The 19,885-nt window shown below is 36.1% G+C and overlaps 1 protein-coding gene across 1 annotated transcript in view; it reads right to left on the reverse strand.

Annotated features, from left to right (window-relative positions):
* The window catches only part of ZCCHC4 (zinc finger CCHC-type containing 4), a 40,570-nt gene that overhangs the window by 7,476 nt on the left and 13,209 nt on the right, over nt 1-19,885 (reverse strand). The window contains 5 exon segments of the mRNA XM_081079702.1: nt 221-296; nt 541-662; nt 7,891-7,985; nt 9,353-9,503; nt 13,357-13,429. Of these exon segments, the coding sequence (XP_080935828.1) occupies nt 221-296; nt 541-662; nt 7,891-7,985; nt 9,353-9,503; nt 13,357-13,429 (517 nt within the window).

The following is a 19,885-nucleotide window of genomic DNA, read 5'->3' on the forward strand; positions in this document are numbered from 1 at the left end:
TTAATTTGCTCTGGGACCCACTTGTTCATCTAAGTATTTTTAAAAGCCTATTGTACTTTATAATTAGAAATAAACTACTGTATTAAAGTATAATTAGTAAATGATAATGTATTAATACAAATAATATTAACAAAATAACATTAAATAAAAGTAATGAAACTCGTAAACTAAAACAAAATTAATATATTTGAATAAAAATGCATTCTAAAGAAACCTATACCTTGGATGTGCAAAAATTACAGTGCTCACAGTGCTGATTCTCTAGAGAAACATATCGCTGACACAGAGGGCAAAATCTAAGGAGAAAAGAGACTTGGAGAAATTAGCTGCATATACTTGAGATTCACAGAGTAGATAAAAGTTTGCAAGAAACTCATTATAAAAATTGCGTGTAATCCAAATTCAATTCAATATAAAATTATGAGCTAAAGTTAAAAGTAACAGAACTATATGAGTCAGTATTAAAAGCATTCTAATGTTAGATATATGGAACTTTATTTTCAGTGACTTGTGTATTTCAAGTTCCTACTGTGATCTTACCTGTATCCTTCTTCAACAGGAAGGATTATTTTGTTGGGTGGAATATTGGTGAAAATACGCACAGGAGATTGTTTTCGACCCGTCTTTCCATGTTTATAAAGTGCATGATTATCATAATCTACCTAGAAAGTTTTGAAAAATTTAAAAAGAAAATTTACTCAAATGAGTCAATATTCGTTAAGATTCTTTAACCAATGAAAGAACAAGTTGATGCCAAGAATAAAGCATTTAATAAGAAATTGTGAAAAGAGTTTACTTATTAATCAGCAGCCTCAGAAAGACTGTTGGCAGTAAAATTTCATTAAAAAACCAGTAAAATTTATTATGACAAATTCACATTGCCTAGTATTGAGAACAACTCTATTAACCAATACAATAGATGTCACAAGAAAGCCTATTATGGAATTAAGGATTTAGCTTTTGGCATTAAAATTTCCACACTGAAGCTATGTGCCCATGCAGTTGGGGCTTTTCCTTTTTCGTGTGTGAAATTCACGTCCGTTTTCAGCTCACCAAGTCTCAGCATGGCCCTCCACACTCACTACTTGACAGAGCACATGTCTGGTGGCCAGACTGGAGTTCTAGAAGCCTGCAGTTCACTTGTCATGTGACCTTAAGCCAGACTGCATAATTCTCATCTGGAAAAGGAGGTTACCTTCGAGTTGTTGTGAAGGTCAAATGAGATGATGTATGTAAAACACTGAGTTCAGGGTACCATATCTGTACATATGGTACAGACAGACAGAAAGATGGAGATGAAGAGAGAGATTCATAACTACAGGTCTTCTTCCCACAATGACTACTTCAAACATTTACCTCCCCTAAGATCCCTAACACAACTTTCAGTTTCAGCAGACTATCCTAAGACGCAGCTAACAAGCATGACTTCTATTAGCTTCATGCTCTTATCTCCTCCTCCAACCTCTCTACTATCCACACACATTTTCAACTTGGTTTTAAACCCCCTACGAACCCACCTGGCCACTTGGTCCATCTTTCTTTAGATCAGTAATTCTCAAAGTGTGGTGTCTGCATCAGCAGCAGCCATCACCCGGGATCTTGGTAGAAATGAAAATTCTCAGCCCACCTGGGACCCTACTAAAACAGAAACTCTGGGATGGGAACGCAGCACTCCGTATTTTTAACAAGTCCTCCTGGCACACCGAAGGGTGAGAACCACTGCTTTAGATGGTCCACAAGAATACCACGGGATTTTTATGAGGTCAGTACAGGTAGATCACAACTTTTAAATAAGTTGTAATGAGTTGTTTAGATTCTAAACAAGAATACACTTAAGTTTTACCACAGAACTGGTGCAAGCTATAATATTTAACCAGCGAATCACAAAAATGTATGGAACTGATGACAGTGGAAGGAGGTCTTTCACGGGAGACTCCTAAGCTTTCTCCATGGCCCTGCCAACGCCTACTAGACTTACAGGGGAACACCTTTCGGAAGATTGATCAACAAGCTCCAGCAGTGGGGCAAAAATGAGCACAGGATGAGGAGACTCCGCTAAACAGAGAGGAAAAAAAGAAACAGTGTGAAAAAATACCCTGGGGGAGGGGTCTGTCAACTTTCAGTATGGTGAGACCACAGCCTAGCGTAACTGTAAAGATGGCACAGGCTCACAGCTGGCCTACACAGAAGTGTAATCCTGTCACAAGAAAAGGATGAGAGGTTAGCTCACATTGGAAGCCCTGCATTCAGTCACAACATTTTAAGAGACATTAATAAAGCCAGTTCATTTCCACTGAAAGTAATGGAAATGAATAGGATTTCGAGTTTAACACACTGGTGGTGTTTATTCAGAAAAGAGAAGACTGGGAGGATCTGATAGCTATTTTGTAACTGAAAGGGTGTCCTGTGGAATAGAAATTGGTCTATATCCTTTATTGCTTCAGAGAACAGAAGTAGGACCAATGGTTAGAAGTTAATAGGGAGCATATTTTATCTCAATATGAGAAAATTTTCTAACGATTAGAGCTATTAAATAAATTGAGTTGCCTTGTAAGGCTGTAGGACTTTGCTCACTGCAAGCATTCAAGTGAGGCTTAGACGACTACTTGTCATGAATTTAGTGGAGAGGATTATTACATGGGGAAGTTAGCCCACGTTACCTCTGTTTCTTTCCAACTTTAAAATTCTAAGAATATACGTGATCTATCAGAGGCTAAGATACAAAAGTAGATTTTACTTCAAAATCACCTTAAAATAGTACCTTAGTTTTCTTTTAAAATGATTTAAATTCATCATTTTTTCCTATTGCACTCCTCTACGCACTCAATATACAGCACCTTATTAAATTCAACAAAGATATTTTGAACATTTATGAGTGTCATAAGAAAAAAAAATTCTTCCCAAGAGACTCTTACGAAGATTTTTAAATGTTGGAAAAGAGTATCTTAGAAAGATTTCTAGCAAATGGAATATTCCATGCAATATAATAGATAGCAGATGGAAAAGAGGGGAAGAAAAGAAAAATTTCTTTATGGTTACCCAAGGAGCCAGAGAAAGCATGTGTCAGGAAGGTGGTTGATTGCTTGATTTTGCATAACCTAATTGAGATTATTATTATTTTTAAATGCGGGTTTGTTGTGCTAATTAACTATAAACATATGGTATGTAAAATGCATGCTGCTAGAGTAAATTAATGTACCTCTAACATACATCCATATTTCATAGCTTCATCCACACAAATAAACCTCCTATGGAAGTGCTGTAAAGCAAACACAATTTTGCAAATTGCCTTATCACTAGTGGTAGAACTCATACACCATTTTCCCATCATTATCCCTGACATTTCACTCACAATGATGATGAGAGGCATTTTCAAATAGAAAATTTCTCCCATGGAACTGATTAATGTGATGAAGTACTGTATAGAAATGAGGGAAAGCACAAAATCTCTGCACTTCCTAACTTTTAATTTTATCTCTACGCAAATTTCTTCTGTAACGTGAGACTGAAACTAGTTACACGGAAACCAAGATATTCAAGTCAACATTTATTCTGTACCTACTATGCTCCAGGCATCGTGCCAGGAAACATGAAATGAAACAGAGTGTCTTTTCATAACTTCATAAGGATTGTGTTCTATTTAATTTCAGTATATTCAAAAGATTCCAAGTGAACTCTTTAGCTCTGTCAACCAACTTCTATCACAGCAAGGTCTTTTAGTCATATTTTCCGCATCCCATATAACCTCTTATTTAAAATTATTATATATAGGTATGTATATATATTTATATATATTTATATATATATATATATATATAACTTTCCTTGTCATTCCAAACGCATTAAATAGTTTATGTTTATTATACTGAGTTTTAAGAATGCCAGTTGCCATCTTTTAATTTACAATCACATCTCAGAAATTCCTGTCAAAATATCTTCATTTCTGACCATGAAACTAGCCTCAAAGAACAGTTTTCTATATGCGATGATTTTTTAAACAATAGCTTAAAAAATAAAATAGCAAAGACCTCTACTATGAACAATCCAGACAAATGTCCCAGATTAAGTAGAAACAAGAGATCACAGCACGTTTAAGGTGGAAGGCATGTGAGATGACCTAGTTGAGATACGGTAAATACAAGACCTGAATGCCATCGCTCCCTGACCCTGACCCAGTGGCAGACATCACTAATCAATCACACTACTCTCTGGTATTCCCAAATTCTCCAGAAAGTCACTACCAATTCATCAAGCTTAGAGCTAAAAGTGTAACTTTTCTGCCATCCCTTTTCTGGTTCAATCATTTTATTTTATTTTATAGGTAAGGAAACAGAGATCTGGAAAGATAAAGTGACTTCCCCCAAGATTAAATAGCCTCTGAAAGTTAATGCCAGAACTCAAACTTCTGACTCTAAAAGCAGAATTTCTTTTCATTATCACTTTCTTCCTTTCTAATCCACCCTTAACAAAACTCTTGGTTTTCTAGGTCTTTGGTAACTATTTTATTCTGAACTCATCAAGTGCTTTATCACAGAAGAGTCTACATTATTTATAGTTTATTAGGATTTACAGCATGTCTGTCTTCCTCTTACCTGAAACGTATTTCAAAAGGAGGGTTAGTGATTTTGGTTTCTTTTTTGCATTGTGGCTTGGGGCTTATAATCATCTTAGGCAATGTCAGAAAGAAGGACTAATCAAGGTCTATAGGAAAAGTTCTGAGAAGGAGGAGAAGAGCCTTCACATTTTTATTTGATGAAGGTGGCTAATATAAAAGAAAAAAATTACCACCAAATGAAGTTAAAGTAACAAAAGAATACAAAAGGTTTGGAAATAATAATAATAATAATATCCAGATACATTTTTAAAAGTAGGAAAATCATCAAAGAGGAGGCACTACAAATAAGGCTAATAAATATACTAGGAGATATGATGAAATCAGTTTTTCCAGCTGAGTATGTTATGGATAATAGTGCTCTTATCTTTTTTCCCCCAAATCAACACAGGACTTTGATTGCATCTTCAAAATATCACAAATAAGCCTGAGGAATCACTTGACATCTTGGCGTTTCTGTAGCTGGACAACTTAGATCTAACTCATCAGCCCGCTGAACTGTTCCTTTTTCTGAAACATAGCCAACATCCAAACATTTTCTGATATCCTTGTTTTTAACTGTGTGGCTTGTTGAATCAAAGCAGCTGAATTTGATGCAAATTCAGTATCATTTCCTTCAAGAATTAGTCATTTTTCTGGGCTTGAGATACTGAACAAGCAACATCTGACCTCATCTGAACCCTGCGAATGTATTTTTCACCCAAGAGATTTTGGATTTCAACATGAGAACCATTCTCCTGATAACGAACGCTGATGGGGAAATGAGCCCACACAGACCTCAGCTTGTAACGGACGCCCAATGTAACACCCTTGATGGTGGTCTGTCCATGACGACAGAGAGTGCGAGCAGTAGCCAGTTCCTTTCTGTTTCCCCGCCATTGGTCAACCCAGAGCCTCTTCTTTTTCTTTCCAAGGGGACCGGGTTCTGCACTGATGTGACTGACGTCCCTTCGCAGGGTGCAATTACTGTGCTTTCCTTCAGAGTGATGCCCACATTTTCTGGAATGTCCACCATGTGATTGCTGAGAATGGGCTTCATCCTTGCGATAGATGCAGCATAGAGCAGCAGCGTTCTTATCTTTAGTAGGAGTCATGGAAAACAAGTGTTTGTTTTGTTTTATAGATTTTATTCGAATTTTTCTTTTCAAGGGTTGGCTTTTCCTCTACTGAAAAGACTGTTTGTCATCCTGTCCAATACATGACCTAATCAGAGCCTCTTTCACCAATACACTGAATTGTATAATTATTTCCAATAAGCTTGGCCCTTTGAACTATCTCAAAATTAAAACTCCAGTATTTCCGAAAGTTCTTTCCTAGTGACACAGCTGTCTAAACAGATGATAATTGGTTATTCTACATAAACATCTCTCATCCACTGCATTCTGGGTCTGCCTTTGCCTCCTCACCATTTCAACCTCTTATCCACAGTGAAAACTCATCTCTAAATGTAGATGGAACTGTTTTCTGAGGGGCCTTGTATTTTGCAATTTTAATGTCTCAGACACTGTACAAAAAAGGACCTGAAGAGAGTTATACCATCACTTGGGACTATCTGGGTGATGACAATATAGTGATGGTTCTGACAGTGCTGATTGCAATAACCTTGACTCTGCATTTGCTGTGTGTCAGGGCCTCGGCTAAGCCTTTTCACTGTCTTATCTCATATAATTCTTGAAACCTTTGAGGCAGATACGGTATTACTATGCTGATTTCACAGGCAAGATGAGCTTCAGAGAGTTTGATAAAATGTGCCTACCTAGTAAGTGGCAGAGCCAGGATTAAGAAAACTCAGTTCCTTTCCAAATCCAGAGTTCACGCTCTCGGCTCTCTTTCATTTCATTATTGATTCATCATGTAGGGTACCTACTATGTGCCAAACATTGTGCCAGATAATTTATTCACAGTCAAAGGCAGCAGGCGCTCCTGGAAACCGGAACTATTAATAGTTTATTTAGGTAACATCTTTAGGGTATGTCAGCTATCTCTGCATTGCAAACGTCAATACAAGAAGCATCCATCAGATAAGGAACAGAAAAAGTGGGTGCCCTAAAAAGGAAAGTAGAAGCTTTGAGAAGAATTATGATGTGGATTTTGCTTAAAGCAGAACTCAAAAAGTCAAGGTTAAAATGGTTTGTGTCACACACTTTTGGAAGGGAACATGTTAATATAGTTCAATAGTCCTAAAAATGTCCATTAAATTTGGTAATGTAATTTTTAAAATTCTATTTTAGTTTTAGAAATTTATTTTAAGGCAGGTATGTAAGATACGGAAAAAAATATACGAATAAAAGATGTTTATAGCAGGGTTATTTATAGTACCTTAAAGGTGGCAGCAATCTGTAAGTCTAAAAAGAAGAGAATAAGAACATAGCCAGTTAATGAAATAATCAGGAAGATTAGAACCAAGTGCTAGCTTGGAACAGCTAGTGAAGACATTCACAGTTCGAGGGATGAAAAGCCGTAATCAGAGGCTACCCAATTGCTCAGGAAACTCAAATAGGAAAATATAATTACAGAAGAGGCAGCAGTGCACACTTGGTGGCCACACAGGGTAATATGACAGAGGGCTTAGCTTCAGATCCAAGGAAATAAATACAGGAAAGTGGACCAAAAAAACAGTAGAATGAGTGAGGGGCAGAATGGAGCTATCGTGGCCTCCACTGTCTATTCTCACCTAAGGCAGGTTCCCAGGACTTTGGGCAGAGATGTGAGGGAGATCTAGTCAATTCCGCCCTAAATCACACTCAACAAACAGATCTCAGCATCTCTGCCTTTCTGATGCCCCTCGACCGTGGGCACAACTCTCCTTAGAGCTACTGGCATCCTCTGAGTTGCACAATACAGAGTACATGGCATTCCACAGGCCAGAAAAAGTGATTTACTTCTCTAGGGCCTCTGAACAGAGAAAACCCATCTGCATGATGAGCCTGGGTACTGTGAAATCTTCTGGTGATAATAAAAGAAGAGATTAGTTGGTCTAAAACCCAGCTGCACTTCAGAATCACCTGGGGAGCTTGGTAAAATATTTTTTCTTGGGGCTTTACTCGCTGATTTTGATTTAGTTGGTTTATTTTGGTACCTAAGAATCTATATTTTAAGTACCTTAGGGATTAGAGACATTTAGGTACCACTCTACTAAGCTACATATGGTATAATTTTAGTGTTTAATATAGCTTGTAGTATTTTCATTTACTAAAATCAATGGATAGTCTTATCAGAATATTTGTTTAAGCTGGATATCCATTCCCCACCAAGCCAGAAGATAGAAGGTACTATACCTGATAATCCAGCATGCAGAAACTTGGAAAAAACTGACAAATTCGGGATTCAAAAAAATAGGGGAAAATCCAGAAAATGGGTAGTTCTTTGTTATCTAATGTATCACAAAAGAAGGGGGAAAGAAAATAAGAAATTGATATTAAAGAAAAAATAAAACAGCTATAACTGGAAAATTTCTGGTATCAAGAACATTTAAATCATACAAAAGGAAATAATGTTTACTGGCATGCCATTTACATCCTGACATTTCCCGAAGGAAATGAAAATGTTCTTTTATATCCAAACACAGCTACAAAAGTATGAAAAGTAATCCTTACATGCATATCACTATAGTATATGTAAAGGAAAGATATTACCAAAACAGTGGGAAATAAAATTAACTTTTATGAGAGGCAGGGAACGGAACTATTATTATATTTACACAGCACCTAGTATAGGCTGAGCACAATGCTAGGTAATTTCTTCTCCTTCTAATAACCTCTAGAGTTAGAAATTAATAATCCCATTTTATAGAAGGGAAAACTGAAGCTGCAAGATTTAAGTCACTGGTTCAAGTTCATGGAGCTGATAAGTGGCAGAACCAGAATCCAAGCCCACAAAGCTCTTCATTTTTACCCCAAGAACATATATTTTTATCCACTCTGATAAGCAGCTTAAGAACCAAAAATAAGTGGAATACTTGACACTATGAGTCATGTTTTAGATTTCGTCTGCATTCTATCCTGGAGCATACCATTTATGTAACGCTATTAACGGAGATGCCTGATCCCAATTCCTGACACTCTTACAATTTATCAACTTGCAAGCTGGAAACTAAAATAATTACTGTACAGACTAATAAGATAATTATATAAAATACTTTGAAGCTCTAAGCCACTTTAAATTGAAAAATAAGCCTCAGCCATTAACTCACGTCCAGGATCGGGTATCTGTGTGTCACTGATAACCATTGTTAGGCTACTGAATGTCTGACTTGCCCACCCAAATTTTGGTGCAGTTTAGAGCTCTGGGCCAGAGGTTGGGTGTCCCTTAGAATTTGGGGCAAGACTTTAGGAACAGGGAATGTACGGCCCATGAGGGCAGAGATATGTGTCTTATTCACTGTTCCCAACACCTAAACAGTACCTGGTACATAGTGACCATTTGGCAAATATTGGTTGAATAAATGACAGTTCACCGCTATGCTTCATAATGTCCCTTTATGCCATATTTATGTATGTATGTATATATGTATATATATTTTACCTATAATCCATTTTAAAAACACATGACTAGAACAATACAAAGTGCATCACGATGATAAAGTTTGCCACATTATCAAATAAGCCCATTTTAAAAAAGACAAGAACCCAAGTCATGTATATTTCATCAGTGCTCTGATTCACGGAGATCTGCTAACGTTTAACAGGAAGTAGATACATAAATACATGTTTATTTTGCAGTAAGCAATAAATTACATACCTTGGCTTTGACCTTCTTTCCACATAGCAATTAACTTCTTGAATGTAACAGCTAGAGGTTCAACCAAGCCACCGAAAGGAGGGTCTGTCACCATAATGACTCCTTCACCCTTATCTTCCTGTAGAAATGTTCTACATACTGCAAGGGCAGCCTGAAACAAATACAAATTCATTTCTAATTTAGGACTAGAGGGAGGCACTGTGTCCCACATGGGGGAGAACGCATTAGGCTCAGCCTCAACCCTTCACACCGAAAATCCGACCCATCCTGCCACCCCAGAGCCCCTCACTGACATCCTGAAGCCTCTCTCATTCAGCTGCCGTAAGATTTTATCTTTGGGTTGCTTCATAAGCAGGTCTTTGAAATTGCAAATTCAAATAACGTCACTATCAGAGGATTACACATTTCAAATGGTTAAATTAAAAAAACTAAATTTAGTAATGTAAAAGAGAGAAACTCATTACCCATGAAAACTATCTAAAACCGCTACATTCAGTTCAACAAACAGAAGCAGGGACTGGAGATACAAAGACGAATAGGACATACTGTTTTTTCCTCTCCATTTTGTCCGTTGCCATGAGCTCAGTTTAATGAGTTACAAATGACCAGTTAAACATGCACGTGTTTTTGAGTACCAGGTAAATGGCAGACATATTTGAACATGCAGGTCAGTAAATAAATGAAAGCTCACAAATAACAATGCTTATCCAGGCCATGAAACCAGGCTATTAACATATTTTCCCAACAACCTGGATGAAGTGTTTTTAGTAATTACAAAGTTAACATTATCCACTGTCTAGGATATTTACCATTTTTTTGCTTTGGGAGAAGTTAATAAGAGATACAGCTATTAATACTAATTCCAGTCAACTGACTTTGTAGTAGTTTTCAAGTATGTACTTACCTAGAAAAGCAAGTCAATGCTTATATGAAATGTCATACGATTTTAAAGTTTAATGGTATTTTAAACTTACATGTACTTTATAATAAAATACATATTGTTCTACTACTAAGTCAATGTAGAAGACACATTGACAAGAGGAAAAAGCATAACATCTAATCCCCTTTTCCTAGGAGAGTCTTTATTAACTTCCTACTGGAAGTTCCATAACAAAGGATAGTGTGTTAAGAAGGTCGGTCATTTTTCAAGTGCTGCCTGGTCCTTTCTTAACCTGCCTGCACAAACAGGACCCAAAGTACAGATGTTATTGGAAAAACCTTCAAATTCCTTAGAGTGAGAAGCAGAAGAAAAGAAAATAAACAAGTAAACTATGCCTAAACTCTTAACCAAATTTAGAAAACATTAAAGAATATCTTTCCAGTTAAGAATCAATGGCGTCATGTCCCGTCATGAGGTACCGAGTGTCCTAAAGCTGACCACCTATGGGAAACAAATGCTTGCTTAATGCCACCAGTGTTGACAGTAACTTACCTCTTTTCTGCATCTTAGTTATCACTAAAAACCTGCTTGACATTTTAAATAGCCACCCTCTATACATACTTCAACCCCCTTTACCATTAAGGCATATGACATTTTTGTTATCTGAAAAACTATTATTTGCTTATGAAAAAACCCAGGGCGGGAAACTCCTGCTTTTGAATCCAGACTGTAAAGCGGTTATGTGCAGTGACAGAGGCTTATAACCTCAAAGCACCCTGTACACCTGCACAGGTGCCTAGGGGACACTGAAATACTTAGTGATTGATTAAGTAGATGGTCATCTCTGCTGAAAACCTTGACTGGGGATGTAGGTAGAAAAAGGGCAGAGAGTAAAACCATGAAAAGAATCCTTTTCTGTAGGTCAGTCTGGACAGTTGCAGTGCTGTTTAGAGGCTGTTTCTAAAATACAGAGAGGAAAGCCTGAGCTGGACGACTGTTTTCTGCTGGGAAAGATAAAGTGGAGCTCAGTCTTGGCAGCTTATTCTAACCATTAGTCTAGAAACTCCTAAGGTGGTTCTGTAAACTTGCAATAAAAGTTACACAGAATTTCCAAGAAAAAGGCTAATTGCATGTTACTTTCTTAAAATATATGAAATCGCTAGCCAACTGTTAGGTATTTACATTTTACACTTATCATTCAAAATAAAAAGCAAAATCATGGCATGACATTAAAAACAAACAACTAACCCCTGACCCTCCACTGGAGCCCCAAGCAGTAACATAAACTTGGTGACTGTCATCTGTGGCCCGCTCTGACCACAAGCCCTGAGCTCAAGGCCCCACAGTTTCCAGAGTGCATACTGGACACTTCTACGCCAATGTTCTACCAGCTCCACCAACTCGACATTTCCAAGCCTCACTTCCGAACTTCCCTACCCTGCGTTTTAAAGAAGGAAATACAGATCCAGGTCACATCACCAAGTCATTTTGACTTATCCCCCAGTACATTGACGACCAAGTCTTTTTTGTTTCAATTGTACAATTTATTTAAAATTCAGGTGTACAACACAATGATTATACCACGTCTTCTTGTTTCATCTGTGAAATGCCTACAGAATCCACTCCTTTCCTCTCTTTTTTCCCACGGCTGCTGTCCTAGTTGAGAAGTCCCTCATCAATTGTCAAGTGATTTTGCAATCCCTCTCTCTCTCCTTCACACTAATCTAATCAGCTCTCAAATCCTAGTGATTATTAACCACTAAGCCGTTTGGGAAACAGTGAAACACATCTAATTCTAATTGTTATTTATTTCAATACCTGCTTTTCATGGCCATCACAGCTGAAAAATATATATCCCAACGCTAAATTGATTCTGATGGAAGGAATACATCACTGGCTGTACTCACTAAATCAGGAGACTTATTTTTCAATGCCAACCAACAACTGAGAATTTGTTTTCATTTCCTAAGTGCTTAGAGTTTTAGTCTTGCTTGGTTTTCATCCTATCATTAGCTAGTATTTTAAAGTACATTATACAATTAAGCATGGTTCACAATTTTAAAAAAATTATATAGAAACATGTATATACAGATACGCTACAAATAGCCTTGATAATTTCAAAACCCTTTCAAATTCACAATCTGCTGTCAGGTGTGATTGGTTGGTTACAGTTTTTATTCTGTAATAGGACTGACAAAGACCTCAAAGTAGTAGAAGTATCAGCTCTGCTCTGTTGTTTATTCACAGTGACACTATTAACATCATATTGAAAGAAGGTTTTGTTTTTTTTAAGCCACTATCCTTTTTTTAAAGACTATTCTTTTAGAGTAGGTTTGGGTTCATAGCAAAATTGAGAAGGAGGTACAGAGATATTCCACATACCCCCTGCCCCCACACATGCATAGTGTCCCCCCCTTTATCAACATTTGTTATAGTTGATGAACCTACATTGACACAGCATTATCACCCAGATTTCATAGTTTACATTAGGATTTACTCTTGACACTATTTTTTAAGGATTAGTTTAATAAAACCATAAATCCCCTTAATTGGGACATGAAATTTATCAGGGAGGCAGACACCAAACAACTGACCACAGAGTTATTTAATTACAGTATCGTAAATCTACAGAAAAGAACCCGACCTTGTCTGAGGCTCAGGGGAGACGGGAGGAAGTGACTTGGAACAGAACTCTGAAGGATGAGGTAAACTTAACAAGGCAGAGAGAGAGCAGAAGGCAGAAGGGAGAGCATGGGTAAAAGCCCGTGTTGTGGAAAGGCCAGTTCGAGATGCAAGTCACGTGCCTTGTTCCCGAACACAAACAGCAAAGCAGGAACAGGAAGAGGAGAGGCTGGAGAGTGGCCGGGGTCAGATCCCACAGAGCCACACCGGGCTTGGTAAGAAAGTAGGTCTTTATCCAAAAGCAGTGAAAAGTCATGAAAGAGGAATAACTCGATCGCTTCTAGATGCTCAATATACTCTCAGTGAATGAACAAAGATAAATATCAATAAATGGGGGAACAGCCACAATTTGATCTTCAGGGACTTTAGAAAAATAACAAAGAAGGTACTCTTTAATTTGTTCTTCCACAATAAGAGAAGAGATAATGGTCATAATTCTTACCTTTCCATCAAAGAAGTGATGATTAAACATGTTATAATGGCAAAAGCTATCTTCCATATAAAACTGTGAATACCTGTAAAATAATTTATTAACTGAAGTTACTTGTCCAATCAGAGCTGTACAGTACATAAAGATAAACTAAAATTTAAAACTATGAAATCAAACCTTTAATAAAATAAACTTCATCATTCTTTAAGTTTTCTGAAATAAAGAATATTTTCCCCAAATCTCAGAGTCAGTAACAGTGGATGATGAATAATGAACTTAAATTATGTTCCCAAGTTTAATAAATCAGTGGCAAAATTATATATGTAAAATACACACGTTCTTATGGATTAGGAGGGTATACATAAACAAACAATCAGGTTACTGATACATTACTATGCAGAGTAAGGTTGAGATGGGTTGGCAATTAAAATGTATCTCTCATAGTTAATAATTTTAAGCAAAATACTGAATGAACATTTCTGCTCAACAGCTGTTAATTACTATATATTCTTCTGTGGTTAACCAAAAAAACTATTTGATACAAAGTTTTTGTTGTCTATGTCAGATTAGCTTTATAAAATATGCTTCTCAATATATTAAAAAGAGAAGTATGTGCATTTCACATTTACTGAATTAGTGCCAGAAAAGAAGGGATATTTATTTACTGATTGAATCATTTTATTCTTCTAACATACTACTCTAAAACACTTTTTAAAATTTGTTTTTGTTAAAAACAATTTTTTTTCCATTTATTTTTCAATTACAGTTGACATACAATATTATATTAGTTTCACAGGTAGTAACATACTACTTTAAAATGCCATCAGTAATGAATGACAGTAAAGAGCTTCGGGTATTAATGTTTTATAAATTTTTGCTAATTTACTAGGTAAAATTCATACTACGAGTATATTATGGTTCAAATTTGCATTTATTTGATTTCTTACGAGACTGAGAGTTCTTTATTCCTCAAATGTATTTGTACTGTCCGTCTCGATGCATTCTCTATTTATGTATACGGGTCTTAATGCCTTTCTTGCTGATTTTGAGTTTTTCATATATTACAGAAACCTCTTCTTTATCTCAAGACAATTTTGAACTTTGACAATTTTGTTATAAACAATTCACATATGAATCACATCATCCTTCTATGGCATTCATACCCTTGTGGAAAGACTGAAAAAAAATCAAGGACACATCCTTACTTCTACGACTTCTTTAAGCAGATCATGATAGCAGCACTTCTTTGTGCCTACCTCTCAGTTATCCATTACGGTCTATATAACTGATTCACCATCCATGGTGGGTACTATAACGGACGACCGTGGTTTATTCTCTTCCTATTACACTGTGGTTAAAAGTGCAAGCTCTATAGTCAAATGGTCTGGTTTCCACCTCTGAGTCTTTCACTTATTAGCTGTGAAACCTTACTAAGTTATTTAACCTACCGGAACCCCAGTTTCTTCATCTACAATCTTGTAGATGTTGAAACATAGTAGTTTCTACATCATAGGATTTAGTAAGAATAAATGATAATGAATGTAAAGTGCTTAATGTGATACCAGCTACACAGCATATACTGAAATGTTTGGTATCATTATTTTAATAAATATCAGCTACCAAGATTTATGTCTTAATGTCCCTAATATTAGGGAATTATGTTTATGTCCAACCAAAATTTCCCCTCCTATAATCTAAACCCATTTCTTCTTGTTCTGTAGAGATAGAGGATAGTTGTTCACCATTCTCATTATAATACCCCTTAATATTATTTAAGACACTGCTAGTACATCTGCTGATTTCATAAAACATAAATTTGCACTGAGGAAAAAAAGAAAAGGTTTGGATAACTGAAAAATATTTAAACAATATACTGTAACTTAATGAGCATTCCAAAAACTGTGGGACAATGTCAATTGCCATTAACAAATGAATGTTTTCCTATTTAACTAAATTCCAAATAGCTGATTATATATATATACATATATATATATATATATATGTATGTATGTAGCTCCGTTATTTAATTTACATATACCCATATCAATACTATTATAGCTGTGAGTCAGCTATCATTTAAGGTTTTCTTCTCTCTTGCATTGCTTTGTGTAAGAAAAAAAAAATACATTCCCTTTTTAAATCTATTTCTACCGTCTCTCTACTTTTTTTTTTGCTTCACAATGACAAGCCATTTTTAAATATTAAAAAAAAAAATTTTATTTACATAACATTCAACACAGCACAGTTGTCCAAAACTTTCTGAGCAGTAGTGGGCAGAGCCGGGGAGAGAAAAAAGCCTAGATTTCAGCTCTAGGTTTCCATGAAATACAAACAAGGGAGCATAATTATTCATATCTTAAATTATGAAAAATCACTCAACATTACCCTTAAAATGAAACTAGCCACAAAGAATTATTCTCTCCATTGAATAAGGCAAACAAAACCAATCAGAAATGCATGCACTTGAAAACTGCTCAAAAGGACATTCATTTAATTTGGCCATTCATTCTCTTTAAATGAGTCAGTTACCAACTGTGAAACATGCTCTACACACAGGAAATTTATTCAAGAGCTGAATAAAATCAGTTCCTGAAGTGAACCCAAGAAATTCATTTTTTTGATATAACTTTATTTGGATGAAGTTTGCCAAATAGAGTTTCACATTTTCATGCTAAAATTAGAGCATATATAAATCCATCTTAGCAAATGTTAACTTCGTATCTTAGACCACCCAAAAAAGAATTATTTATAGCACATACACATAGAACACTGGAGCTGAGGCAGTTCTCTGCAGTCTTGGACAGGCCTTTTGCAGGGCAACAACGAACCAAAGTCAAAGTGCCAGAAGTAACCACACATGAATTATTTCCTGATTTCACTGTGGTCCTTGTGAGAAATGTGAACCAACTACACTCCATCATACTCTAAATACAGGCAACAAACTGAGTTAATTCTGGCTACTCATATGTTTCAATAAACCAGCTCTCTCTTAACACCCAGTGTTGACCTTTTGTAGAACTGACTCAGTAACAGGGTAAGATATCAAAGAAACTAACTAAGCTAGGATATCTTTAGTACCACACCTTCGGCAACACACACACACACACACACACACACACACACACACACACACACACACACAGGTCTATAGACCTGAAAATCTATAGACGTGAAAAGAAAAAAGTATCAGTGTATTCCATTAGCTATAAAATAACTTTATCCACATCTCCTATTCCTTACTCTGACCAAGAGATTTCAACTACAGGCTCAAGAAAGGTAAAAACTACAAGGTACAGCATTTAAGGCAACAGAGTTAAGGGTTCATTTAAATCTTTCAAATTAAATCAGGTAAGATGAAAAAGAGTTCAGAAGAATGGTTGCACAATGATGTGAATGAACTTAACACTACTGAACTGCACACTTAAAATGGTTAACATGGTAAATTTTATGCTATGTGCATTTTACCACAACTTTTAAAAAAGTAAATCGGGGCAACGAATAATACAAAATGAAATTAAGAAAACAATTTAATTTACAATGGCAACAAAAAGGATAAAATATTTAGGAATAAATTTAACAAATGAAGTACAAGAATTGTACACTGAAAACTACAAAATATCATTTAAAGAAATTGATCTGCAAATTTAATGCAATCTCTGTGTAAAATTTCCAACTGTCTTTTTTGTAGAAATCAACAAGTTGATCCTAAAATTCATATGAAAATGCATGGAACCCACAATAGCCAAAACAATCTTAAAAAAGAATAAAGTTAGAAGACTCACACTTTCCAATTTCAAAACATACTACAAAGAAACAATAATCAAGATTGTATGGAACTAACATAAGGATAGACAAAGATCAATGCAATAGAATTTGGCGTGCAAAAATAAACTCGTGCATTTTTCGTCATTTGGTTTTCAGTAAGGTACCAAGACAATTCAATGGTAAAAGAATAATCATTTCAACAAATGGTACCAAGGCAACTGGATATCAACATGCAAAAGAATGAAGCTGGAACCCTACCTCACGCCATATATAAAAAGTTAACTCAAAATAAGTAATCTACATGTCAGACCTAAAATTAAAAACTCTTAGAAGAAAACAGGTGTAAATATTCATTACCTTGGATAAGACAATAGTTTCTTAGATATGATATCTTAAATACAAGCACCCAAATTAAAAAGAGAATGGTTTGGACTCCACCAAAAGTGAAAAGACAACCCACAGAATGGGAGAAAGTATTTGCAAATTATATATCTGATAAGAGCCTAGTATATAGAATATATTAAGTACTCTTTAAACTCAACAATAAAAAGACAAATAACTAATTAAAAAATGGGCAAAGGACTGAATAGACATATCTTTAAGAAGATAAACAAATAGCCCATAAGCACACGAAAAGATGCTCAACATCATTAGCTACCAATAAAATGCAGTCATCTTGGAAAACAGTTTGGCAATTCCTCAAGAAGTTAAAAACAGAGTTATCATATGACCAAAATATTCGACTCCTAGGTAGATTCGACTCAGCTATGGCCTCAATTGTGTCTCCCAAAATCCATATGTTGAAGCCCTAATCCCCAGTACCTCAAAATGCAATGGTATTTGGAGACAGGGTCTTTAAAGAAGTGATTAAGTTAAAATGAGGTCATTATCATGGGCCCTAATGAATGTGACTAGGGTCATTATAAGAACAAGAAATTTGCACACACAAAGAGATACCAGGATAGGCACACACAGAGGAAATATCATATGTGGACACAGTGAGAAGGCAGATACCTGCAAGCTAAGTAAAGAAGTCTCAGAAATCACACCTACTGACCCCCTTGATCTTGGACTTCTAGACTCCAAAACTAAGAAAATAACTTTCTGCTGTTTCAGCTACCCAGTTGACAGTATTTTATTATGGCAGCCCAGCAATCCAATTCAATACCCAAGAGATATGAAAACAAGTTCACACAAAAACCTGGACATGAATGTTCATAACAGCATTATTCATAATAGCCAAAAAATGGAAGCAACCGAAATATCCATCAACTGTACATCCACATAATAGAATATTTGGTATATCCACATAATAGAATATTATTCAGCCATAAAGAGTAATGAAGTACTGATATGTACGGATGAAGCCAGACACTAAAGGCTACATACTATATGATTCCACTTATGGGAAATATCCAGAGTAAGAAGATCCATACAGAAAGTAGATTAGTGGTGGCTAAGGGTTAGGGGAGGAGGACATGAAGAGACAGTCTTCTTGGGAGAGCGTTTCTTTCAACGGTGATGGAAATGTTTTGGAATTAGATAGTGGAGATGGTTGCACAACCTTATGATCAATACTAAAAACCACTATTTTATGTATGTGAAATGTATCTCAATTAAAAAAAAAAGAAATATTCCTAAAATACAGCAAGTGGGGAAAAAAGACTATATGTTATGATTCTACTTTTTAAAATTTGTATATGCATAAAAAAGTTCTAAAAAGCCAAAGTCCAGAATGTTCTGGGTAACAGAATTAAAGATCATGTTTCCTTAAAAAGGAAAAAAAGTAAACCACGGATCCTTGGAAGTTGAACAAGTTCTTTGAGATGAAATACTATGATTTTTTCCTTTGTGTATAAACTAGTCCACCACAATTAGCTTGGGAGAAGCTTGTCTTTAATGAAATCACAGTCATTATATAATTTATAATGTAACTTCAAAGAAGTAGGTATCGGAAAGACAGTACGGTACCATTTTCACTGAAGTAAAGTGCCGACAGGAGGAATTTTAGTGCTTCTGATAACTGATATACTAAATTGGCTTAAATAATTCGGTTGTGGACACATGATTTGTTTGTTTCTCCAGCACCCATCTTTCCCCTCCTTCAGTTAAATACCTATTTCCGATGGAGAACCTACTTCTGCAGTTGGCCAGGGGCTGGCCACAACACACTGTCTGCCAGGCCACAGTGATGGTTCTGGAATGGCCACTTGATTTCAGCCAAGCAAAGAGAAGTACTTCCTGGAGTTCTGCTGCTGGAGCTCTCAGGAAAGACTGCCTCTTTCTACTGGGCAGTTAAGTTGAGGCTTTGTAAGCTAAAAGTGCTGCCCACCAAAGTCCCTGGTCGTATGAAAGAAGCTGTGTGTAGAATAAAGCCAATACACACGGGAAGACAGATGTGAGAGGCAGAGAGAGAAAGACGGAGCCCTCACCACACTGTGTGAGACCCAGGACCTTGATCGGACCGCAGCTTGCTGTATCCTACACTCCAGTAATGTGAACCATCACATGTTCTTCGACATAAACAAATTTTCAAGACTCTAATGAAAGAAATATTCCTGACTAATATGAACGCCTTATTCTAATTAGTATATGAATAACATGAAAACCAGTTATTAACTCATTTGAAATCCATTGTCGAACAAGGCAGGGGGATAGATGCAGAAAGGGAAAGACAGAAGGGTGATGAGGGAAATGGAAAGGCTCATATACAAAAGCAGTTATTTCCAGAGGATAACTTAATTTTTGGAGACAGCTTGACTGGGTTTGAATCCTG

The sequence above is a fragment of the Rhinolophus hipposideros genome (assembly GCF_964194185.1).
Source record: "Rhinolophus hipposideros genome assembly, chromosome: 1".
Taxonomy (NCBI): Eukaryota; Metazoa; Chordata; class Mammalia; order Chiroptera; family Rhinolophidae; genus Rhinolophus; species Rhinolophus hipposideros.